General features: G+C 38.3%; 1 protein-coding gene and 1 non-coding gene across 4 annotated transcripts; both read right to left on the reverse strand.

Moving 5' to 3' along the window:
- Window positions 1-10164: 10164 nt before the first annotated feature.
- Window positions 10165-26104, reverse strand: UCH3 (ubiquitin C-terminal hydrolase 3). Of its 3 annotated transcripts, none has more exons than XM_089992435.1 (10): window positions 25952-26104; window positions 23576-23707; window positions 20993-21046; window positions 18761-18866; window positions 17523-17581; window positions 17335-17409; window positions 16276-16324; window positions 13047-13123; window positions 10588-10731; window positions 10165-10424 (listed from the first exon to the last, which is right to left on the reverse strand). In XM_089992435.1, exons 1-9 carry the CDS (start codon window positions 26015-26017, stop codon window positions 10642-10644), a joined length of 708 nt encoding a protein of 235 aa, XP_089848561.1. In that variant the 5' UTR covers window positions 26018-26104; the 3' UTR covers window positions 10165-10424; window positions 10588-10641. The 3 variants fall into 3 exon arrangements, with proteins under 3 accessions (XP_089848561.1, XP_089848562.1, XP_089848563.1); XM_089992436.1 differs by having other exon boundaries at window positions 10165-10475; XM_089992437.1 differs by lacking the exons at window positions 10165-10424; window positions 10588-10731; window positions 13047-13123 and adding an exon at window positions 13719-14042.
- Window positions 26105-26429: 325 nt separating this feature from the next.
- On the reverse strand, window positions 26430-26503 carry TRNAN-GUU (transfer RNA asparagine (anticodon GUU)). Its single transcript has one exon. It is a non-coding gene; the product is annotated as a tRNA-Asn (tRNA).
- Between the last annotated feature and the right edge of the window lie 1160 nt (window positions 26504-27663).

The following is a 27663-nucleotide window of genomic DNA, read 5'->3' on the forward strand; positions in this document are numbered from 1 at the left end:
TGATTGGCCTTGTCCCCTAAAGTTCCACGTTGCAAGGATTTGGAGTCAAAGAATCCGAACATTTGCATGTTGGCATCAGAAATCGATGTCTTTCCAAACAAATCGAAGAACCTAATGAATTGAACTCATCCTTGGCTGCTACGCACATATTGGCCTTGTGCTCCGTTTTGGAAAGAGGGCGGAGATGGAGAGCAAGCAACCTCGTTTTGCTGCGTTGTACTTAGGGGTGGCAATCGGGTCGTGTCGGCGGGTTGGTGGGTCAGCATAGCTCAACACGAACCCGACCTGTTTATTAAACGGGTCGTCTGTGTCAAACATGAACCCGACCCATTTATTAAACGGGTAACCCGACACGACACGGTTAACCCGTTTAATAAACGGGTCGGGTCAGGTAAACGGGTTGGCGGGTTAGCAGGTCGGGTTCGGGTAAACTAGCAAGTGGGTTGCGGGTCGGGTACGAGTAAATGGGTTGACCCACCTGCCTAACCCGTTTATTAAACGGGTCAGCCGGGTTGGCATACCCCTAACACGAACCCGACCCGTTTAATAAACGGGTTAGGCGAGTTGACCCATTTAAGACACAAACCCATTTAAGCCAAACCCGAACCCGCTAAGAAGCAGGTTGTGTCAGATTTTGCCACCCCTACTTGTACTCATTTCAAAAAGTCCTTCCAATCCCTCACCCTTGTCATGCAGATGATAATTGCAGGTACCTTTCCCATTCGGACGGGCAGATTACCATAGAGAACCCGCCCTGGCTGCATCCCGATGCTTCTCCTCGCCAAACTCCTCACTGTGCATAAAGATGTTAGTATATATATATATATATATATATATATATATATATATATATATATATATATATATATATATATATATAGAGAGAGAGAGAGAGAGAGAGAGAGAGAGTAATGGGTAGGTGCTAAATGAAATATGCTAAAATGATACGTGCTATTCAGGGTTTTTCATTTTATTTTTAAATTCTGACCGTTAAAAAAAAATGGTCCAAAATCTTTATAAATTTTTGAAGCTCCAAATATCATTTTTTCCATCCAAAACACATGATCCAGGTATAGATTCCTCGTAAATCAATCATGCCTAACACATTTATGGGGTTAGAACTGTAAAAAAAAAAAAAACACTGAAAGAGCAGAAAAACCCATTTAGCACGTATCATTTACCACCTCGTCAACCATAAAAAGCTCAAGCAGTAAATATACTCATTTCTTTCTTTTGCCTATGTTTCTGTATAATACAGTAGCACAACTGTACAAGTGATTACCATTTTGTTATATCCATTTGCTTAAACCGATTTATGATTATTGACTAGCTTTAATCACTACCTTCACTTTAAATTTGCTTGAATCCTGGCTAATAGGTGTGTAAGCAGAATTGAGCTAAAGTGTGCATCATTATACTATTTAATACAACAAAAATGCTAAAGCCTATCACGGCGACACCACAAGGTCACACATGGCAAATATTTCCTTCAATTTTTTTTCTCTCAATTATGAGGCTAGAAAGAAATTTGAAAACCTTAAGAAATACTCCAATGCAACTAACTTGTCCACACATTGGGGTGAGTTTGGCTATGGCAATATGGAACACAGTATCCTACTGATAGGTTGGTGCAATAGAACACCACCTAAAAATGTGTACCCCATAAGAACCACTCATTTTTTAACATGTCCGTAGCTAACAGATACGATCAATAACAGTAAAATCCAGGCATGCTTTATAAATAGACCCACCATCAATCAGTGATTGGCCAGGGTAGCAATAGGTCGGTGCCCTCCTCATGAATGATGGTACCCACTAAACTTGTCATGTATTAGTATGACCATGACGGTATTCAATGACAGGCCAAGACCAGACCTTGGTGGTGCTAATCTTTTGTCATCAATTTTGGGGCACAGGTCCTTTAATTCAACTACTGGATCTGGTGTAGCCCAAACCATTCCCTACCAGGTGGGTCACCACCATGTGACATGTCTAACAGCATGACCAGAAGGTGTTGGTTGGTCCAGTACTTCATGGCACTCAAATTGGAGTGCTAGATCCACTCCCAACATGGATGCATTCACATAAGCATTAACATGAGCAAACTCATCATGGTAAGTTTGCTCGAATCTATCGAGATCCTACTCGCTTATTCTATTTTAATAATAAAAAATATAACTAAAAACATGAAATTCTTTGTAACATAAAAAAAACACTTTGGCCCACAGCGCTTTGAATGTCACCAAGTTGACAGGACGTCACAAGTTCGAAACCCAAGAGTGGCGTCCCTTGCCACAGGCCCGCAAGGTCGAAGCGGGGTATGCTTCCCGGTGGATAGGGAAGACACTACAAGAAAAACCCTTATTAGCGACGGATCTTTGCGACGGATTTTTTCCGTCGCAAATTAGCGACGGACTTAGCGAGAGAACATTATCCGTCGCCAATCTTTTAAATATTTTTGAAATTAGCGACGGTATAAATTCCGTCTCAAATCTGTCGCTAATTATCGACAGATCGACGACAAAAAAATTTCACTGCAAAACTGTAGAAAATTAGCGACGGATTTAGCGAGAGAATTTTTTTGTCGTTAATCCGTCGCTAATTAGCGACGGAAAAATTCTCTCGCTAAATCCGTCGCTAATTTTCGATTTAAACCGTCCCACCTAAGGCGCGAAATTTTCCCTCTCTCTCCCGTTCGAAATTTAAACTGATGTTCGATTTAAACCGAGCCTCGTGCTCCCGCTCGTCGATGAAGCCGAGCCTCATGCTCGCCGCAGTAAGGCTCACTGGACGATGTCGACCGCCGGGACTGTCGTCGCCCAACTCCGATGCAGCAGAGGAGGGCGGAGGAATCTCGATGAAGGGCATGCAGATCGCGGGGCGACCGTTGTACCTGGACATGCAGGCGACGTCGCCGGTGGACCCGCGGGTGCTGGACGCGATGCTGCCCTTCTTCACTGGCCGCTTCGGCAACCCCCATTCCCGCACTCACCTCTACGGTTGGGAGTCGGACGAGGCGGTCGAGCGTGCCAGGGAGCAGGTCGCTTCCACGCCACCTACCTCCCCGTCGGCTCTGACGACCTCCTCGACCTCGATCGCCTCCACGACGCCATCCGCCCCGACACCGGCCTCGTCTCCGTCATGGCCGTCAACAACGAGATCGGTCCATTCCGACCTCTGCGAGACCCAATCAGAGATCTTGGGGTCGAGGGAGTACGGCTTGCTGGGATCCGGTGGTGGGTCATCCTCCTCCTCCGTTGCCGCCGACGAATCGCTCCAAGTCCGGCCTATTGCTGCCGAAATACCTCCCGGCAGCGAGCAAAATTTTTTTTTAATTTTTTTTTAAAATTTAGCGACGGATTAGTGACAGATATTATTCGTCGCTAATTTAAAATAGCAAAGGAGTCGCGACGGATATTATCCATCGCTAATTTAAAATAGTGACAGACTCGCGACAGATCATTTTCGTCGCTAATCCATCGCAAATTAGCGACGGATAAGTTTTGTCGCTACTTAACGTAAAAAAATTCGCAATGAAAGCTATCTGTCTCTAATCCGACGCTAATCCGTCGTTAAACTGTTTAGCGACGAATTAGCGATGGATTAGCAACGAATTTAGGTCGTCGTTAATCCAAAGGTTTCTTGTAATGAGACTTCAAGGGTTTTACCAACCAGAGGCCAGCCAATGTGTGATCAGTGACTGTGTTTTTTTTCCCATGGATTATAAAAAAAAGGGTTTTTTTGAACTTCTTTGAAGTTCAAATTCATAATGCTAAAAACAAGTTTCCTAAAAGCTAGCTTCTCTGAAAATTTAGGAAGCATCAACACATACATGGCTCTGAAGCAAGTTTCCCATGCTTTTACTTTTTTTATTTGAAAAAAAGTTTCAGAGGCTTTCATAAACATCTTGTGGTTCTGCTCCTAGCCGTTGTTTAGCATTTCAGTGTTGGTGTCTTCAGCCAGTAATCAGTACACATCACCACTCAAAACCAAGATACATCAATTACAGGTGAACCTCATAACAAGTAGAGTCCGCTTGTTTGGTAGTAGCAGCTAGTGCACGTCACCTTTGTTTTGGGATGTTTCAAGTTCAAATCCCAATGGTATCTTTGTATAACTGGTAGGGTCTTCCTAACCCCCAGCTTGCCTTTCAAAAAACAAAAAAAGTAGAGATGCTTTTTTTTTTATGCTAGCAAAAAGAAAACGAAAATGATGTGCGCAGGTAAAGCCGGGAATTACGGAAGAAAGTAAAAAAAAGGCAGTCACTCGCTAATGCATGAGATCAGTTGATCACAAAAGAGTTGACTTTCATGTGCACTGAAAAAGGTACCTGAATAGGAAGAAATTGCTTATAATCACTAAAGTGTGTTTTCTGAAAGAAAAAAGAGGTGATCTGCAGCATTCCCAAAGGGCCATTTCTGATGGAGTGCATGTAGCATGGCAGCTACTTTCCCTAAAGGTAACAGGTAAATTAATAATTGATGTAGCCAATGGCCTCGTACCACCAGGAATGCAAGTGGGTCGGACCCAGGTTGGGATTTTGCAATTTTTAGCTGTTCCAGATTCGATTATAATTTGAACCCCCCATGATTTAGCTGTTCCAGATCCGAACCATTTGCACTCCTACGTCTCACTGCCTGGTTTGCTATTGCTGTTTTAAATAGAATGTTCCCTGATTAGGGATGTCTGTAGACCAGGGTGGGGGAAAAGGTCTCCACCCCCGCTCCGTCTCAAAATTCTGCCATCCATCTTCGCCTCCATTCTCGCACGGGTTTTGATTTTAACCTCCATCCCGGCCTCCATCCTTGTTTCATGTCCTCCAAACCCCGGTCCAAACAGGGCGAGGTAGGGCGGAGTCCCATTTCTCCTCGATCCACTGCCATCCCTAAAGAAGGAGATTAAGGTTTACTAAAGGAGTCCGAGGATGGGGCAGGGCAGGGCGGAAGAAAGTGTAAGTCCATCTCCGCCTTCATCCCCACACGGGTTTTGATTTTAACGTCCATCCCCATTTTATGACCTCCATCTCCAGTCCACGTATCCCTGATGTATAGAGCTAGAGTCTAGACCAACAGAAAATTTAGGGGGACCAGCACATTTTAGGCAAGTCTGGGTCTAAGGCTGCCAACGTGCATGGTATCCAACCTGGGTGCTTGAAAATGAAACCTCAAACCTAGGAGTGTCAACGGGTCGGGTTTACCCTGACCAAACCCTTTAGGCTCTGGGTATGGTGACAAATAAGAAGATCTGATTAAGACCTGGGTCCGGACCTGAAAGTCTGATTAATACATGAACCCAGGTATAGTTTTTGAAATTTTAAAACAGACCCGACCCAAGTTCCAATTATGACCCGCAATTTTTCAATGTAAAAATGATAAAAAATGCTATTTTATCGGGTCTGGTTCATGTAGTTCTTATCGGGTCCGGGTATGGTTTCTCTTATAGTAGACCCAATTAGACTCAGGTCCAAACCTGATACCATACCCAAAAATCTGATCCAAGTCTGATTCCACCTGGGTTCGAACCAAACCCGGCCGTTGACACCCACACACACATAATTTAGAGGGCATTTAGAATTTTTTTTTTTTTTTACATATAACTATATAAGAGAAAATTTGGGTCAGGTATGTGGCATTTCATGTTACTCGGGTAGGGATGAGCGCAACTCGAATAATAGCCAGCCGGGTACGTGCCGAACGGTAGCTATTCTAATTCTAGGGGGTAGGAACTGACGCGTGTCTTATTTAAAAAAATGAACTTGCGAGTCATCTCCTCGTGTCATTGTGACATTAGATAACTTCCCATTTCACACGATTGCTATTCAAATTCTAGGGGGTTAGGAAATCCAGGAAAGGACACAAATGCAACACAGCGAAAGTACGTGACCGGACAATTTCTGTGAGCTTCGAGGAATGATGAATTGCTTTTCCCATGAAAGATTCTTTGGGTATCTGACAACATACTTTTTCACTTCCTATGATGCTTCTTCCCGCCAGCCTTCTATCAGCTTCCCTCAAAAAGAGTGATTTTCGCTTAGGATTTGCTTTGGAGGACTGGTCCTTCATTGTTTCCACTACCATGTTGGCTGACTTTGGGTGCTTTCTGCTGATACGAGTGGTTTCTTGTTTCACAAGTTCCTAAGAATATTATGTACGCAAACCAATTCAATAATACACTTCTACGGCCTTTTCAAGGTGGACTGGTAAAAATAAATGTAGCAAACCTTTTGTATCGTTGACATATGGTCAGCGTTCTCGAGATTTGGTTCTTCTTACTAAGGTGGGAGGGAATGAATGGTTTTTTATTTTCTATTTTTTTTTATTTTTTGTTTATTTTTTATAATCTGACCTTAAAGATATGATCTGCATGGTTTATTTATCAGGATTCGACATTTGGAACACCTGAGTATATGTGAGCAGATTTTTATAAGGTTTCACAAATCAACAACTCAATTTTTTTATAAATTTCAAAGCTTATAAAGTCATTTTTTATCAGGAAAACACTACCCAACAGCCTACTACTGACATCACACATCAATAGGTCTGATTTGCAAAACATGACTTGAAATATTGAAAATTAACACACACATATTGATTGATTCCCGCTACCCAGGTAAGAGGGCGTGGATGGTTTTATTTTTCATTTTCTGGGTTTTTTATTTTCAAATCTGACCTTACACAATGCGATTTACACATTTTATTTATCAACCAATTACGATATGTGGGTAGGTTTTTATAAGGCTTCAAAAATCAATAGCGCAACAATTTCATAAATTCCAAAGCTCAAAAACCACATTTTGTCATCAGAAATACACAATCCAATAGTAGCAAATAAATCAGGTTGGAAGGTTTGATTTGCAAAACATAACTTGGAATATTGAAAATCAATACTGTCTGCATTAAAAATAAAAACTCAAATATAAGACTCCGCTGAGTTAGTCACTGACCGACCTTTTTGACTTGGTTAGGGATTGACCCACTCCAACTCGGCCCAGCTGGATGGTTAAGTTTTCCAACCAAGGTACGCTGTAAGCGAGCCAAACTCCTTGTACGAGAGAGAGAGAGGACGCGTTCATGTGCAAAAGTGGCAGTGGCAACAACAGTTCTGAAGAGGCTTTTGTCCGTATCAGAAAAACCAAGCAAAAAGTGAGGCGCTTAGGGCAACCGATATAAGAGCGGAGAGAAAAAGACTAGAAGGAAAGATAAAGAGATGGGCACCAACGGGGGGCTCCGCTTGTCTGGCAGGAGAAGTTAGTGCACGTCACCTTGTGTTGGGACGTTGCAAGTTCGAACCCCAAATGGTACCGTTGTATAACTGGTAGGGGTCTGCCTAACCCCAGCTTTCTCTGTCGAAAAAAAAAAAGAATAAAGGGATGGGCAAGCAAAAAAGGAAACACAAGATCGTGGAAAGGAGATGGCATCTAAAAAGAAGATAAGAAGAAAGGGCGGTTACAAAAAGGCTAAGGAGTCTAGGGTGGATTGGTGAAAAGAATAAATGCAACTTTATCCCCCAACACTTATTGATAATAGGAACATTCAAAAAAGTAAATGCAAACTTCATTGAAGGTTCACGTTACCACGGGCGACCTCTCAAAGTACATGACACCGTGGTTCAAAAGTTGGACAACATTCCAATAGGATCTAGGTTGAGGTACTAAGCATTGACATTATTTTCAGCATAATTCCAACAGACTAAGATGAAAACTGGGGAGGGTGGCATTACGAGCATAGGTAACGCTACCTATATAGCAACCTCTGGCCTTGTTGGCTGGTGACACACTAATGTTAGCTGAAAATCCATACAATAATTTTTATTAGAAAATCCAAGGAACAACAGAATTGGGGTTGCATTTTCTTTTTTTTTGCCAGATTGTGGTAAAATAGTTCCCGTAGCAGTTCAGTACTCAAAAGGAAAACAACCACCATTTTTTATTAAATTTTATTATTTTTAATTTTAAACATATATATTTTTGTAAACGAGCCAGCTCAAAATTAGTTTAAGTCTTGCCATGAACTCAAGCTTGGCTATGCTCAACACAGAAATGAGCAGAGCTTGAACAGACTCTGTTCAGTTCGTTTAGCATATAACTCCTCCTGAATCATGAGCACTTGTCCTTGTTTATCAGACCTAAACTGATCCTCAAATGAAAGAAAACCTAACAAGACCAACATTGCTCTGGTTCTCCCCTATGACCATGTTGCATTTTATAGCTTTGAGAACTATTCAGTTACAATTGAAAGCTGCACCTAGAAAAAGCAATACCAATGTTTTCCTTCTTTTCTTGCTATTGTAAATCCTATATTTTACATATCTATACCATTAAGTCCTCGGATTCCCAAAATAGTATAAAAAAAGTTGCATTATTAGTATTTTCTTGATCTTAAAAAGTTGAAGTAATTCAAATTCATTTTTGACACATGCAATGTCATGGAAAACCTCTTAAATGATTTAAATATTGAACCTTGGACATCAATACAATAGTGCTGAATCTCTTTAAAAAGATCTATTGTCTTGTGACAGCCTACTACAGTCCTCTTACCAAACTTTTGTTATTAAGTAAGCCATATACTTCAGATGTTTCTAACCATTCACATGGCATCATCATCAAATGACACAGTCCAACTTTCATAAATGCATCTAAAAAAGAGCAAAGGAATTTTTGAAAGGTTAACTAGTAATTTAACTCTCTTAACCCATCTTGGATTAGTGATAAGCATCTGTTTTCGATTAATCATGCAAAAAATTTAGTGACTTTTTAAAATTTCTAAAACTTGGGTGTTTTTTTATTTTTTGAATTTTTTTAGTATTAAGAATAAGTTGTTTAAAGCCACCCACAATACTAAGAAATTATACATTATGGACCTTCCATTCTTGTCTTGTGGGGTTCCATTTGTGAGCATAGTAACAAATATCAGAGATTTTTTCCATTTAAGGCAAAACTGACAATATTTTCATTAAATCACAAGATATTCAATATCTCGTTTAAATAAAATATCTCATGTATTACTCATGACTTTTTTAATCACGATAAATACAACGCCATGCACTTTGCGCGCTTTGTTTAAAAAAACAAAAATCATTAAGGCTATGTTTGGGAGGAGGCATTTGAAGGTATTTCAAAGGAGTTGGGGAAAGTTCAATTACTGGATTTTAAAGGAAATGGTTTTCAAGGGAGTTCCAAACTTCATCCATTGTTTGAAAGCACCATCAAATCCTTCAAGAATTCAAGCATTCAACTCCTCTTTAATCCTTATCATGTTTGGGGAACAATTTGGGGGAGCATGAAATCCATTACCATAGAGCAGAGTTGGATCTGATCTAATTCATAGAAATTCAGATCCAATTCAAAATCTACTTGGTTTTACTCAAAACTGGTATATTCACCTTTAATAAAAAATAAATTTCTCAAAAACTTGCTAAACGGAATTAAGAATGAAATATAAAATTAATTAAACCCACTCAACTATCACTTTCTAGAATCCTTAAATAATAACCAAAAACTAAAACATAATAGACGTCTACTACAAGTATAAACATTTTATTCAATGTGACCAGAAAGAATCCTTGGACGAGAATATCCCAAGAATGAGATTTGTGAGACGCTTAGGGTGTGTTTGGTAAGCGGGACACAGCCACGCAGGGACCAACCAGTCTCTGCCCAGGTGCTGTCGCACATTTGACATGCCAGTTGCACCCCTAGGGGTGTCTGGCAAGTCCAGGACAATTTTTTTTTTTGTAGGCAAGCTGGGGTTAGGCAGACCCCCCACCAGTTACACAACATACCATTGGGTTTTGAACTCGCACCATCACCATCCCAACACATGGTGACGTGCACTAACAGCTCCTATCAAACAAGTGGAGCCCCCGCTGGTCCATGCACAGAACGCATGGAGTTTGTCCTGCAATGCAAACATGGCTTTAGGGTCCATTTGAATCGCAGGACAAATTCTGCCTGGAGACAGAGCTCCAGATGGTGGGTTGTCCCACGTTTGCAAGGCCCCATTGGGGCCGTTTTGTCCTTTTTTTTTGGCATGCAATCTGACTCTGGTGCCTCGGACGCAGGCATCCGGGTGGCCATCGTCCAAGGTTGCAGGCACACCCCCACCTCCCACTTACAGCCACAGATTGGATCCTGTATCTGGATACAACAAAAACAACCTCCAAATAAAAATAAAAGGCTCCTTCCGTTGGGAACTTAAAACCAAATTTACTGAGTTTGTAACAAGCAGATGATATTTATCATGACTCGTCAGTGACACATCCCTGTGAGGAGTACAGAGCAGTTAACCAAAGTACCATACCCTTGCATAGGAGTGAAACCAAGATGAACTTCGGACGAACTTCATGGTGTTTGTACTGACTTTTGGCAGCAGCCGCAAGTCCAAGTCCAAGTCCAGGTTAAACCTATCAAGTCGTACAACTCTTCCCTACATGTGGACGCACAGGTCTATCTAATCAGGCTTCAAGTATACACCCACCTTTAAACAACAAAATTTATGTTGGAAACGTTGAAGCAGAACAGGACTTAGAAGAGAATTAATCTTACAAAATCTAAAGATGATGTTTGGAGAAAAGCAAAAAACAGCATACCTGAATTAGGAAAAGGGTGTCAGCAAAACCAGCCAGTGTAGAAAGTTTGTAGGTTCACTTATTTTTCTTGCAGAGAGCCGTGACATTGAAATTGACAGAATCTGGATTTTTCATGATGAAATTTTGTATAACCTTGGCTGCGTCCTGTTCAAGCATAGAAGACCATATCATCAGATCATGCATAAAAACAAACAGCTAACTCGATCCATCATAGATCATCTAAAACATTATCATACATAAGTTCCAACACAGGCAATCCTATCCCAGCACCAGCACAATCTCTTTGTGGTTCACACGAGTTGGTGTAAGCGACAAGATCCCTATATCCAAGCTAAGTCTTCCCATCCCCAGGTGGTGACCAGCTCAGGAACATTGTCTAAGTCCAGTATCGAGATTTTATTGATAAGGATAAACCTTGTGATCAATTGAAAATACCTTTTTAAGAAGTATCAAGAAAAAACCTCTGGACATTAAAAATTTATACAAAAATTTAAAAAACGAAATATAAATAAAAACCATTAAAATTTCAACAAAATCACAACACACGAAAAAGATGGTTTTTTAATTTATAATGAGATTATCAAAATTTCAGCATCTTGGGGATTTATTCCAATAAAATATGGCCTAAAGTTGTGTTGTGACACAGCCATGTCTGTGATCAACCTTGTGGACAGCAGAGTCGCAGACTGTCCCCAACTTCAAGTCAAGCAAACCAAAACTTGCACCATGAAGGCAATTTCAACACATAGTAGTAGACTTTGCACGAAGTGACCAAAATTAATGTGATCTACCAGAGTCTAGAGTTAGAAACACATCAAAACTGTGTTCAGACATCTTTTTTTTTCCCTTTTAGCTTTCATGACCATCGACTTCTAACTGACACCACCAAAAGACCACTCCACCTCTTATACCTTCTCCATTGTTGCCAACCTGACATCTTTTGACAAGTTTTCTGTTTTGGGCTGCAACCTGCAACCGACAAGACATCCTTAGTTTGAAGGATCCTATCCCAGCATATGCAGTCTGTGATGAGAACCTCAAATGGCAACCCATAACCCTGGTGATTATGTTCTCAGCATCAGCACTGCCGTATCAAACACTATGATGGGACTTCTCTATTACCAAAGTGACCCTGACATACATCCACCACCTATCCCAGTATGACCACCACTAGGTCCACCAGTAGCGACAAAAAATACACAAACATTGCACCCACACATATACCATCACTGCTCCAACAACCATTCCTGAATTGCTCCATGACAAAGTTCACCAACAATAGTCAATAGATTTGCCACCAACTTCAAACCCACATCCATCAGAACCACTAGCACAAGCACCACCATTTCTACATACACCATATGTCCCACAAACACTCATGAGTTACAACCACTACTATGACTACAGCCACTTTACGAAAAAGCCAGCAACCGCCACATTCCAAGTTCTCCTACAATTGAAATGGCAAGACCTTCACGACCACTTATCACCATCTAGAGGTCATCATTATTCCCAACTAAATAAAAACAGGAAACGTATCTTTCCTTAAAAACACAAAAAAAACAAAAAACAAAGAAAGAAAACAAACATCAGCAACACAACAGCAAAAGAATATCTACCTCTAGGAAATGGCTTTCTACAACACAGCATTTTCAAATGTTTTATCAGGTAAATCACATTCATGTTTCCAAGAGTGTCTTCAACAAGTAACACATAGGGCACATTTGGAAGCGGGAAAAAAGTCTCATAGGAAAAGAAGATTTTTCCTATGAGAAGTTTTCGGGCATGTTTGCATTGGCCACAGGTGAAATGAACAACCACAGCTGAGAAAGTAAAAGCTGTGATTGTTGGTCACAAGGTCAATCTTGTGACCAACTTTCACAAGATTCAAGGCAAAAACAGACAGCTGGCAATCACAATCATAATTTGCACCTTTCTCATGTTTCACTAACCTTGAGAAAGTGTGTGACAGTGATTTACAATCACAGGATCTTGAGAAAATCCAAGAATCACGAGGCATTGCAAACATGCCCTTCATATGAGAACTCTCTATGGAAAATTTTCTCTGGATTGTGTGACATGAGAAAATAGAGTTGGAAAATTGTTAGAGCGTTTTGATTATGGTGAGGGCTACCCTCAAAACTGACACTTTTTATAGGAAAATTTTCTTCATCTCTGAGATGGAGAAATTTTTATAGCAAAATAGCAATTTTTTTCTTTCAAAAATTTTCTATTGTTTGGAACAAAGGGAAAAGTTACCACTTGCATTTTTCCTAGCATTTTCCCGCTTCAAAACATGCCCTTAAACACAAGTTTTGGTGAGAAGTTTTTGCCAATCCACCAGTTAATGCTTTACAAAATCCCAAGAATTACAGACATGGTTATACAAGAATGCTCTCATACTGTAAGCTCACACGGATGCATAGAGAGAGAGAGAGAGAGAGAGAGAGAGAGAGAGCCTGCAATAAGCTGCTGGGTGATGATGCACCATGAGATACAGGACATTCCTTTCTTCCATCAAGCTCATATAGCATTCCTGTAAAACAATAAAAAAAAATAGGTTTAACCATGACAAAATTAAGGAATAAATTGACAGTACAGCAGCTAAAGATGGCCTAATACAAACAAAAGATGGCAAGAAAAATACATACCTAATTGCACTACCTATGGCTTTATCTTATTGTTCATAGCAATTGCATATAAATGTCAAGAACATATTCTTAGAAGTGCAAAGGAAAAAGTTTTAGTGACAACTTAATTAGAAAACTAAAAATGGAGCTAAAGCTGTTTTCTAAACAAAAGGACACAGGAATTTAAACAGCTTCCAAGTGTTTCAACTTGAAAAGAAGAACAATGAGTCAAGGATAAGTATAAATCTGCAAAGAACCTTGGCTCACCAAATGAAAGACCATGGCTATTTGTTCACTGTATTGAAAAGGATTTGTATCACATTATACTCAGTTCCATAAGAAGTAAAAATAAAACTAAGTTGTGTTGTCACCCTGCTTTCTAAGCACACGGCCAAGGGACTTTAAATCATTTCCAAGGATTTTGACTTTGGAAGGAAGGACAATCAGTTGAGGGTTGGAAGGAAGGATCAATATGTTGAATGCTAAGTCAGCAAACTAAAATGGATTAGACATTGAAGTATGATTTAAAATCCAAACGCTGAAGTACAGTGGCAAACAATACAAAATCCAGTATTTGACCATACAGTTTACAAGAGGATTTTAATAAATCATGGCACTTCCATTAGCATCTTACTCCATCTGGACAATAGTCAAAATAAATAGACTTCCATGGGCATTGTTTCATTTATTTTTCTCTGTTGATTAAAAGTTCTGAGCAAAAGATTTGATTCCTGGATATTATCTTCAAGGACAGCAGGAAATTTGTTTCTTCATGAAGTGCAAAACAAGGATGATTGAATCAAGTGGAGAATGCTTCTTGATGAACTGCAAAGAAAAATTGAATCAAGTGGAGAAGCTAGGTATCAAGGAAGGATGGCATTCACTTCAAGTCATCTGGAGAGATCAATTACCAATCTTGAGCAAAAAATTATACAGTAAGGGTGCATTTGATACATGAGCCACACCTGGGTGGGGACCCACCGGTCCCTGCCTGGGCTGTCTCCTTTGTTTGATTATGCGGGGACAACACAAGCTGCACAGGATGCAGCGGTCCTGCACAGGGGTATTTGGTGGGATGTGCTGGTCACACCACCAGGGGTGCGACTGGCGAGTCCAGGACAAACACACCCTAATACACGGTATTGATAACCAAAGTAACATAGAAGTATTGCAGTGGAGAGCAAGATGGGCGTTGGAGGTATTGCAGTGGACTCAAAGTAAATAACAGGCACACACAAAAAGATCTAAAAAAGGAGTGATAACTGACAAGTATCCAAAACTTAAAATCTTAAAAAAAAAAGGTCTATAAAACTTAAAGGTGTCATCTATTTTCCAGACCAAAACTTGAAGTGAATGTTGAGAATCAAAATAACAATGTAATATGCAGGAAAGTGAGAAGGTATATGCATTATTTACTAAGGCTTAATAAGTTTGTTGTTTAAGATCAGGACAGTCATCCATTGCAAGGAATGGAACATTGCATCTGTACTGTTTTGATCTCTTTCTCTCTTCTCAATACACAGAGCCATTTCTTTCAATAGTAATGAATTGCAACTTGTCACCAACCGTCTCTAGTAGACCAAGAACAATAAGTTTCCAGGTGAAGACCCAGATGAAAGTTCCTTGCTCGTCTAATCAGCTATAGGCTAGCATGAGTAAATAAAACCAAAAACCAAGAAAATCTTAGTCTCAAAGTCGCTTTTTCAGTATAGTCTCTGTTTCCAGTCAAATCTGACTATAGTTGCTGGTGCTCAAAAGGTGGCTTGCTGATCTCACCTTCTCCTTCCCACAATGTATCCAAGTCAATTTTGGCAATGAATCATATGAAATTAAAACTAGAGATCTATCTAGTCAAAAGCACTAGTCTGTAGACCCACAAAAGATCTAGTCGGGAACAAGGCAAGACTAGTTAGTTTAGTTGAAACAAAAAAATAAAAAAATAAAAAAATAATTAAAAATATATAATTTACAGTGAATTGCTAAAATTAATAGCAAAGATGTATTCAACATGAAATTAATCAACAAGATGATTATGAACAAAATATAGCATGTCGTAACACATTGAAAAACTGTAATTTTGCACTATGACCTGCTATATTTGATTATAATTATCTTGTTGATTAGATCCACTAGTATTTGCAGCAAAAGAAGTCCTTACATTGTTATTCTAATAAAAAACTTAAAACCACTAAATTAAAATAAGTAAAAAACAAAATTTAAACCTTAAATATAGAGTATATGGAAGAAACACACATGCACACACAGATATATATATATATATATGAAAAAAAACAGGAAAATACAATTTATATTTATATATGTAAAAAAATAAAACACAATATCCGTACAACACACACACACACACACACACCAATATCAGTTAAGGTACAGGTCAAACAAAAAACAAATATGATGGTGCTATTCCTGCAAATGGGCCCTACTGCCTAGGTGCAAGGGCCTAGGCAGTAGGGCTCTGCCTAGCCGGACTAGGCAGCCTAGTCGGAGCCTACTTTACGATTTTGACTACATATCTAGAGATAAATAAAAGTATGGACATCTTCAGAAAATATGTCTCATTGTGAAAACACAAGTAAACATACCAGGCTGACAATAAAGCCATATGGAGGAATTATGGGAGAGAAATACCACAAAGGCACAAACTAGTTGTCGGAGTATAATCTTTAGGAATAAAAAGTTCATAGCAGCGAAAAACATTAAGGGGTTGTTTGTTTCACCCAATTTACACATGAAAATGGGGAAACCATCCATTTTCGTATGCAGGTGAAACAAACAAGCCAACTCCATTTTCATGTGGGCCCACAGTCATCATGGGTTTCTTTTCACGTTGTCCATGCATTTTCTATGTAAATCCATACATGCCCCCCCCCCCCCCCCAATGAATGGATTTACATATGCATTTTTTCACATATGGGATGGTCTTCCCATCATGGGATGCCTTTCCCATGGAGTCTTTCCTTATTGGTGGGAATGAAACAAATGACCGCTAAGACAAACCTGTTGGAAAAGATGAAAAGGGAAATAAACAAAAACCACATACCATCAACACAAGTGAAGCATATGAAATGGGTGTCCACATTTTGCTGAGCCTGTGAACAAACCACATATTTACCAAAAAGTAAGAAGCTGTATGAAAATAACCATGACAACATTAGCACATTTAAAGAGTATACATTGTGTAAGCATAGATGGGATACCACACACGTGCAAACAAAACCTTCCATAGAAGCCAACAAGTTCATCAAATTCTTCTACTCCTGACAAATTTTGTAACCACAGTAGCATTTCACATGAATTATCATCACCAACTGCAAAATTTTCAAACAAGGGCCCAGTTTTTACCCTAAATTCCAAATAAGTGTGGACCATTTTCAGAAACAAAAATATGCACTCAACATTTTGTTGAAATAGCCAAACTCAAACCTGCTGTCACTTAAGCAATGTAAAGTTACTATTCTCCCAACAAGAGCAAAACTGAGGTGTTGACGACCATAAGGGTGTTTTTGAAAAAATAAAACAAAGTAGTAATGTCTTAGTAATGTATAACGATAGATGGGCACTTCACTTAGAACTTAACATCGCCATTTACAGAAATATAAAATAGCAACTATGGGTTTAAATCTAGCCATTTCATCAAAATGGAGGGTTTGTATTTGAGTTTTTCAGAAAGGTAAATTTGTACTTGGAATATAGGGTAAAAGATGGATCATTATTTGAAAATTTCCCTTTATAGTCCACAAACCTTTAGTGTCTGCTTGTATGTCGCAGAAGAAGGCTCCATTCTTGCACAAAAATATATTTGCACACACCCCCTTCCCTCCACCCCACCCCAGAAAAGAAAACACCCAAGCACACAGTGTGTGCAGCAATGTTGAATTTGGGAGTCATTTTCCATGAGGAAAGAAGCCTCCACTTTTGTGTTGCCGCTGTGGTGCTCGCAGAATGCATGGATTTTCATGTCTTTCTGCAAAAACCCTCAGTTTTTCATGGCAGGCACACGATGTGCAAAAACCCTCGTATTGAACCACCTATTAGTACTTCATTCCTCTCACTTTACAAACTGAAATAATATTGCAAATCATCTTGCATGGAGACTCACCTCAGTATCACCAGCAGTGGCTGCCACATCATGTGCAGATTCCATTTCCACATCTTTCTCAAGAAAACTAGCACGCTGTGCAGAAAAATAATAGTTGATAGGAAGATAGCAAGTCAATATGATTAACAACCTTGTAAGAAAGAGATTAGAAAGGGAAAACAAAATGAACAAATAAATAAAGACAATACCTCCAGAGGGTTCATCTTGGCTGTTGTTTTGAAGAACCTATCTAAGTAAGATCCCTCTACTGAAATTGGAAAAAGCAGAACAGTAAAAAACTTATGAGACTATGCTGTATTTCTCAAAAGAAAAAAAAAAGGAAAATAGGATTCTGACCAGAACCACACTAACAAATCAGATATGATTTTTCTTTTCATAAATCTCTCAAAACAGTTGGGATTTTGAACCAAAATGTCTAAAATTTGAGGTCATATCATTCTAAAACCCTAGGTTGTTTTTTTAAATCAAAATGTAAAGACTATTACCATGCTTCCAAAGCAAGTTTCTATGGAAGTGTGCTTCCCACTTATCTGTGGAGCTTATGGTAACTCTGGTAAAAGTCTAAGGTTTTTACTAAAAAAGTTAATTAAAAAATTCAAACAGCGCTTGTGTCTCAACTTTTTCCTATAGGAGAAAATATTACCTATCTAACAAGAAACTCAGGGAAACACATGGATGGAAAACACGCTTCCCAAGCATTCTCCATAAGATTCAAAAATGTTGAGTTTCACATCTCGGAACAGTTCTCAACAAAATGTACTTCCCACATGTAGATGGATTCTTCCGTAACCATCGAATACAAGCTAGAATGAGGCCTAGAAGTAACAGGATGATGAAAAGGCAGACTAGGAGGACGAGGAGAATACATTGGACATGCATCACCCACATCCTAATTACCATGACATTTCTAGCCAAACTTCATGGGTAGGAAGAGATTAGGAAAATTCTGTTTCTAAAATCCTCTTTCCACATTCCTTTGCCACCTTACATAAATACAATAATGGATTCTCTAAGGATACTGGTCTTCTTGTACCACCATTGTATCCATTTTAATATTCAAAAAAGTAGAACAATGGAGGAAAGGTATTTAGGAAATTAGAAGCCTCCTCGATGTCCAAGAAGATCCAGCTAATCATTGATCCAAGTTAAGGTTCTCTTGCCAAACAATCCTAAGAATGAAGCCTTTTTTCAATCCCAAGCTTTTGGGACTGCTTGTTTATGTACACTGAATAATCAACCTATAATGATGTATTATGTAACAACTTTTCCAAGCATACACCAAATACATGCTGAACGGGATAATCATCACTTCATAAATCCTGACTAATTCCCTTAAATTGTAGCCACCACAAAATAGAACAAGCAAGCAGGATGATAAGTACATGATTAAAACAAAGTAACTGTATAGGTCATATGAAATATTTACCCAGCCTAATTTCAGAGGTTATATTTCCTAAAGCATGAAGAAGTCCAATTGTTCCACATGCATTTCCAACAGTTTGCTTCATAAAGTACACTTTGTCACTTATTTCCTACAAAACAGAGAAGTAACGAGTCACCCATGAATCAGAAGTGCTGAATGACTAAGAGGAGAACGCTTGAGTTGATAGAACAGCAATGGTACACATTGGTAAATAAATAAAAGACATGACAGGAAAAAAATAAAATTCAGTTCCTGTGGGAAAATGTCATCAACATATGAACATCAGAGAAAATATACAACTCCTCAAACTAAATAGGATAAGCCTAAGGTCAAATTAGCATGCCTCAACAGTTTCAAATTAACCAGAACAATCTACCATGGTGCTAGAGAAACAATTTAAGCACATAAATTGAAACGTGATAATCAGTATATTGAACTAACCACAACAATGTTTAACAATTTAAGTGTTCTAAAAACTTACAGAATCTATAATGGAACCCAATCTGGGGTTGAATACAATAATTGAATTGGTAATGAAGAATCTGAGCCAACTGGCTTCAGGCTTGAATCTCAACAGGGCTATTCCTATTTAGTTCTTGTTAAAAGATAAACTATGAATTGTAAGTAAGCAATGGTATACAAGATAGTTTTCTTCAAAAAATCTTTTAAAGGAAACATGTACGCTAGTGTTAGCATGCAATACAACAAAGCAAGGCAGAATAACCATGCAAGTCATTGTTCTCAAAGTTGCAACATCTTGCAAAGACTAAAATATATGAGAGGCATTTTAGTGCATAAAAAGTTGCATCATAAGGCCACCAAGCACAATTCCACAAACCATCTAGAATGCCATGGCAAATTTCAGACACTGATGTCATGGAATATATCGGTAATCCATAGAGAAGTATGATAGCACCAGTCTCAGCAATATTTCAGCAAAGGTTTTGCTCAGAATAATTTAAAAATTAGTGGTTCTTCTTAGGAAAATAATGGAAACTTTTAAGAATAAACAATAACAAAATATTAAAAATTTAAGAATTTCAAAAATCTAAAATCTAAATTCCTTGAAGATATAAAGTGAATGTCAGCTTCTTGGAAAATCCTTTTAAAATGTGGCAATTTCAAAATATTGCCTATATTGGTGACTGAGGTGCCAATGCTAAATAAATCAAATTCAGTTGGTGAATAAACTTATGTAAAATTATATTTATATTTCACATACATGCAATGAATGATTGGCAGCACATTTTGCAAATAAAATTACTGCAACAATGCAAATGTCTAAACAATTTTGATTTACCAAAGAAAAATTATTAAATGTGAAGTCAATTGAGATAAATTTGATTACAGTCGCTCATGGCAAAATTGATATCACACAAGATTCAACTCTTCAATGAGAACATGACAAAACTAAACTATATACCAGTTTTGAAAATATCCTGGCGAGTCAATTTGTCTAGATTCTGTATAATTTTATATAGATCTCAGGAAAGTTTAAGCACATAAAAATATAAATATAAAAAATATAAAAAATGGCTTCACGTTTTTTGTGAGAATGCCATGAGAAGTAGATTTTTTTTCAAACATAAAACTGGGGAATAAGTAAATAATCTTTGGACATAAAAAAGAACGGGTCTTCCCATCCCTGGCATGAAACTAACAAAGCCCCAAAAGAGCTTTTTGGACATGCCTAGAGCCACTTTGACCCACTGTTGTTGTAGGGCACTACAAGTGTTTTAAGATTATAGTGATGCAGCAAGCAATTCACCTCTTTAATAAAAGAGGCTTATGTTGTCTCGTGAATGGTTTCTTAAAGGCAACACCTTGGCATGATGATTGTGATATTATTTACTATTTTATTATTTTTAAATGAGTATTTGTGGAGGGATTATTCTATTATGGCAATATGGAAAGTTAGGGAACAATCCTTATATATAATGCCATGTTCATCATTGCAGTCCATCATCTATCATGACTTCTAGGATTTTAAGTAAACATTTTTCTCTCTTCTCCAAAAATTCTAAATATACCTAAAAATGTGCCCTTCATGTTTAATAAATTAATCATTTCTACAGAAAATAAATTAGGTCCATTGCTATCATGCATCATAAATGGAAAGATTACCCAATGTAAGCAGCAAAAAATGTGATTGGCTAGGCCAACATGATGTAGATTCCAAAATTGATTCCTAGTTAACCAATAGCTTTTACAATATTGGCATTGATATATATATACCTGTGCCCCTTCTTCCTTGGCTTGCTCCTGCTCCAACAGTCTCTCAGCTTCAGTCTAGCATATATGTGCACACAATTCCAAATGACCAAAACTCAAATTAGAAAATATAATTGTATTTGTTTTATCAGCCCAAGACATTAATGTTTCATTCTACAATATTTATTTTTAGATGAAACAAAAAAAAATACTGCATGAAATGATATCATTATTTAGACGAGCTTTTATATCCCATCACAGATAAAAATCACATATTTTTCATTTATTATTTGAAAAGAAATCTGTAAATTGAATCACATATCTATTGAATTATGACGTAGACAACAAACAAATTGCAATCAAGCATTGGTACAGGGTGGGATGCAAGAATGGTGCACAAAAGGTCACGAACTCTCATCTCAGGCAAAATGGTTGATTTGGCCCAAAAGTGTTCCCAATCCCTTCACTAAACTCAGGTGTTTAGAGATAGAACAAACATTTAGAAGATTCATAGACCAGTATATTTCTAAATGCTCAACCACTACTTGCCCAACCCACCATATTTCCATTAACACTTTGTTGTGGCCATGGAAAATGTGCAATATAGCATCCACCAGGCTACTCAAACTGTCAAACATATGCACACACATTAAGTTAGACCTACATAGGATGCCCAAAGGCAGGAAGTGCTTTAGTGGGTACATCATGGAACGTTACATGCAAATCCCAAGCACAAGATGCTTGTTCATCCCTCACACCTAATCTATGCTACACGGACAGTCCATTTTGCCCTCCGTATCCATATCGACATGCGTCGACACCTGGACATGCTTACCCTCCGCACATACAAGTTTGTATTCAATTTATAATTTATAATTTATAATTATATTTTCAGTATATAATATATATTTTAGATATAGCATATATATTTAGATTATATTCAGTTTATTTGAATTTATTTTGTATTTATGTGATATTTAATATATATATATATATATATATATATATATATATATATATATATATATATATATATATATAGCCATGTTCACGTACCCACATTTTTTGGAATTTCCGTATCATACCCTCTGTACCCGTACCCGCACCCGTACCCAGGTGACAGCACCTAGTCCTAAATATTGTAAAGAATTAAACATTCAGGAGCACAAAGTTAAAAAAGAATACCGCTAACACACCCCTATTTAACACAAGCATGAATACAGACTCATCTTTTGTTGTTGAATGTCTATTAACTTCAGTTACCCTTTTACACTTGGAAAAATGGCAGCATGCTAAGTAGGACATGAAGATTTCCTAGGAGACCCCTCATCTTAGTTAACATGAGCATCCATCAATACACAATCCATGTGAGATATAACACAAACATGGCTATCAGCTTGCAACAACATATTCATGACATAAAGCATGAAAGACGAATAACAAAAAATTGTCCAATGTGAAATTCAAACTTTATGTAGTTGTCTATCTATTGCAACTTTGCATTCTTATTTATGTTCATTTGCATAGCATAGCACCATTTCAACTTGTCATCATTAAATAATTGAATGAACTACTAAATATGATGCCCACAAGGGCTCCTCACACCTGGCTAGGTGGGGTCAGCTTAAGGCTTTCAAGTTGAAGGAGGTCGAGAATTCGATACCCGGTCTGTGTGTCCTTTGCCACAAGGCTTAAGAGAAATGGGAAACTATTCCCAGTGGGCAGCGGAGGAGTACTTGTCGAGTTTTACACTGTGGACACCAACTCAGGTCCACACACAATGTACACCTCTCAGCCAGTAACAGGACATCCAAACCATAGCGGTGATATCTCCAAGCAAAATAATAATTAAAAAAAAAAGAACTTCTTGGTATGATACTGGTGGCTATTTGTATCTAGTTACAGTTTATGTTTTTTAACTAAAACCAACAGAGGATCCTATCGGTTGCTTTTTGTGTTATGTAATGTCAATTTTGGCATAGGAGGTCTTTTAAGTACTTTCGAGATTGTTATGAGTATTTTCATCATTTGTAATATGTAATCTTTGTAGATACAACTGTTTCTCATCGTAATCGTATATAGAGCACAATCCTCGGGATCCACAACTTTTCCCTTCAGTAGAGGCAGCTTAAGTAAAGTATTATTGATTGTTCAGATACCTTCACCAGTTGACATATTGTAGTACATGTAAATTACATTTGATGTTCTCATGATTATTGTCATGCCTTACCTTCAGCAAAGTTCCAGATTATCTAAAAAAAAAAGCACGTTTCAATTATTCAACAGCAGAAACAAATTTAACGATAAAAACAATAACATCTTGCAGACAAGACCTAATGCAATACGCAATAATACTGTAAGCAGAACAGAAAATTTATGTAGTACATGTAAATTACATATTCATGTTCTCATGACTATTGTCATGACTTACCTTCAGCAAAGTTCCAGATTATCTAAAAAACACAACAAGTTTCAAATATTCAACAGCAGAAACAAATTTAACAATAAAAACAATAACATCTTGCAGGCAAGACCTAATGTAATATGCAATAATACTGTAAGCAGAACAGAAAATTTCTGTATCAGTGGCTAACTAGGCCTTCTTGCCTCATCTGTGATGGGGTAAAGGAAAATCACTGCCACTGCAGGCTTTGGAACCATCTCCAGGAGCTCTTCCTCCAAGCCATACACATCATGAAACTCTGCTTCATCCTCTGGGAGGCCAAGGCCCCAAAGAAACTATAAAGAAGTATAGCAAAAAAATGTAAAGATTCAAAATACTGACATTGCCCATATCTGTTAATAATTTAAAAAGAAAGTTTCTAACAAAACAAATAATAACTCAAAATATGCCTATGATCATAAATTAGCCATCATAACAATTCTCACTGTGCAAGTAGTCTCCAATTAATTATCCATAGATAATTATAATTTGTACTTAATTTTACTAATCTAATATACACCTAGTAAACACATATATCCCAGCAACCAGGACAATTTTAAAATGAACACAGGAGTTGATATTGCACTGTTCAACTCCATCATTCCATCATCCCTGATCATGCATCGATAACAGAAGCACATAGCTGAAGCTTAGTTTTTCTTTTCATTATTTTATATTTCCTTTTATATTTTCAATCACTTTCTTTGTTTATTTTGAGAAAAAAAATGGACCATTCATCAACATCAGAACAGATTCCTAACCCAGTGTTCAATGCCAAATCTTTAGTTTTGGAATCAAATGTTCTCAATACAAACTAGTGACTTCATTAAAAGTTGATCATCAGTTAAGCATTGGATTATCTATTACATTGGATTCAAAAATCAACAGAAATCAGGAAAAGGCCGCACTTACTGTCCAAATTTCAATATTTTGGATGATAACTAATATCCTAAACTATAGCAACAGAAAGCATGCATGGGAGCTCCAAGTGGAGTGCATAGGTTGACAATTTTACAAGGGGAAAAAAGAGTGTGATGCACATTGATGTGATAATGATACCATCCAAACCCTGATTCTTGCACACAGAAACAAGAAACTCTCGTGACTCTTATGCAACTTTTTTACAACTGAAAAACAGGAGGTTGAGAAGGAATTACAAAGAAGGCTTCGACATTGAACCAAAGAAATCAAGCAAGGGAACCTTGGTGCATTTTTTCCTAATTTCAAGAAAAAGAAATGGATGATGATGATCAGAAGGGGCTCTTTGTTGTCAACTGAAAACCTACTCAAAGTTCACAACCATGTCAATTTAAGGAGACATCAAAATAGAATGTCATTGGGCAGAAATCATGACTTTTCGAATGAGTAAAAGAAAATAGTCAAAGAACACATCATTCTTGAGAGAAATCAAGGTACGTCCGGTTGAATGTCTCCGTGTTTTATATCTGTGCAAGCAGTGGACCAAGGTTAACACAAAGGACGCCTCATTTCAGGCACTTACACATATAAGAGAAAAAATAATAAAACAAAGATCATCTCATTCCCAAGTTATCATTCATAATATGAGAAAACGATTTTCAAACAAAAAAAAATAATGAAATTACATTGTGATTGTAAAGTTTTGAGTCGCATAGAAGAGAAGCCCCAATAAAGAAAGAAATAAAGAAAAACTTAGATCACGTATACAGAAACAAGGATCCTATCAGATTTCAATTTTCTTTTTCATTGAAAAACGCAGTAAAAAATGTTAAGAAACATCATAAATGCAATCAGAGATTCAAAAGACAGATAAAACAATATAAGGAAAACAAAAAGAGGACAAAATGCACCTCCTTCTTGAGATTAACTCCGGAACTCGTCTTTTCGGTGATCAGAAAGTGACAAAACGCATGAATCAGAAGAAAAAACCCTACCGGAACTCATCCACGTTTCATTATCTATTTAAAACAAAGAAAAGTTGCTCAATGTCCCTCCCGGATTTCTTTTTTGGATGATCGATCTGGATATCTTCCCTATTGAATATAGAATCGACGAAAAATCACCAATTGCATCTCCGTTTCAGTGATTTTCTGATATGTCGAATACAGAATGGAGACACACACACATAGAGAGAGAGATGAGATCGGATTCCCTTTTTCGACGATCGATCTGGAAATTCTTGTTATTGAACGTAGAATAGACGAAAAATAGCCAATTACATATCAGTTTCAGGAATTTTCTGATATGACAAATACAGAAATGAGACACACAAACACACAAGAGAGAGATCGAACTTATTTTTTGAATTATTATCTGGATATTCCCGTTGTTGAACGTAGAATAGACGAAAAATCGGCAATTGCATCTCTGCTTCAGGAATCTTGTGACATGAAAATACAGAACACGCATACGAAAGAGAGAGCCCTAGCAATTTATCTCCCTGTCGAATCAACCAGCCATAGAAAAAATATAACGATGAGACGAAGACGGAAACCGACACAGAGAGTCTCACTCGAGCGATCGGTAGACCCAATTGAGAGGGAGGAAGGGAAGAAAGAGACCTGGTTCATAACGTCGGGGTTTGCTTCGAGAGGAAGCCATCGCTTGGTGCCATCTCCCTCCGCCATTCCTGATTTGCTTCTCCGCTCCTCCTTTCCCTCTATGCTTTTCGCGGCTCGCTCGAGACGAAATTAAAGCGGGAAATGATGCGAGTATATATATATATATATATAGAGAGAGAGAGAGAGGGGAAGAGCTTCCGCAATCTTGCGTCGTAAGCTTGACGCTACAGTACTTGGGGCAGTGGGTCGGATCGGAATTGCTCAACAACGACTTGGTTCGGGTCACGCGAATCCAATGATTTGGTACCCATACAAGGCAGGCTTGGGTCTGGACCAGGCCAGTTGGTGGGGTCCCTCGTCTCTCTCTCTCTCGTTAGTCAAACCATGGCATAGTTAGAGCAGAGGGACCGTGAACAAAACTGGGAAAAAAAAGAGAGGCAGAAAAAGGTAATCGAACGAAAAAAGTAGCGGAATTTAACGCTAGAAGGAGGGCTCGAACCTCCGACCTTGTGGTTAACAGCCACACGCTCTAGCCAACTGAGCTATTCCAGCTTTGATGACATAGGTGCCATAGATATCATTTTTAGGAACCATAAAAATATTTTGGGGATCTCTGGATCGATCTAATCACCAAAGAAAATTCCTTAATCACTAGAAGCAGACACTTGAGCATCATGAACTTTCCCTTATAGTGTCCCGTAAGATTGAGATTCGGATCATGCTAACCCTGACCTGGGTCCAGATACAAATCAATTTAATGCATGCTAGAAGTACACAGTTCCGTTTTACGCATGTTGGTCCAACAGAATAAGCTTGCTGGATCTACTGTTGGTTTAGCACCATCTCTGGCCGCTTCCAACATATCGTGGCTCGACTTGAACCAGCACAGTTAAGACTGAATCTGGACCGACTAGAACCCCACAACTCATAAGATCAAGTTGGGTCAGCACCAACAGCAACTTGGGCATAGCCCTGTTAATGAGGTTCAACCAAAGTTTTAGGCTCTGTTTGAGAACTGGCAGTTGGAGGGAGATTATGCATTTAGATTTTAGGAACGGTAACAACTGCCGATTCTTTGATTTACCAAATCCAGTTTTTACTTTTTAGTAAAGTAAAAATACAAAGGAAAGATGACCTCACCTCCTTCCCCAAATGCACAATCTCCTGGACGTCATTTCCCTAAAACCCACCACCAAGGTAGTTTGACCAAACACAGCCTTATGTGATTTTAGAAAGGCAAAGAAAACATACCGTCTGATCAATTTATGTTAGAACGAAGCCAAGCCCAGTTGGACCTAACCTTGTATCTAAAACTCTGAATACACATTTCTCTACACCTTGACAAACACACCCCCAACCCACACAAAAAAAAGTCTGTCTGGTATGCTGATACCCAGCTCCATATCCTACCAGTTTCCATCCAGAGAGAGGCTTTACGGATTCATCTGTATAGAGAATCATTCTGAAGTCAGATGGTATGGTGGGGAATTTTCTACAGCTGAAGAAAGCCTGCCGCATCAATGTAGAAGGTCCATGGACTGTTGCATAGTTTTCAGTTCAGCACTTTTAGTCAGAAAGATGGTAGCTATGAGCTGAAAGAAGATGCAAGGGAAGGGCCTGCGTTAGCACTTCAGGGGTTACAGAGGGCAGGATAATGATCTGCATAAGCACAGAGCTCAAGCTATTAAAGTTGGCAAACATATAAGAATGAC

The sequence above is a fragment of the Nuphar pumila genome, chromosome 16, assembly GCF_984573655.1.
Source record: "Nuphar pumila chromosome 16, dmNupPumi1.hap1.1, whole genome shotgun sequence".
Taxonomy (NCBI): domain Eukaryota; kingdom Viridiplantae; phylum Streptophyta; class Magnoliopsida; order Nymphaeales; family Nymphaeaceae; genus Nuphar; species Nuphar pumila.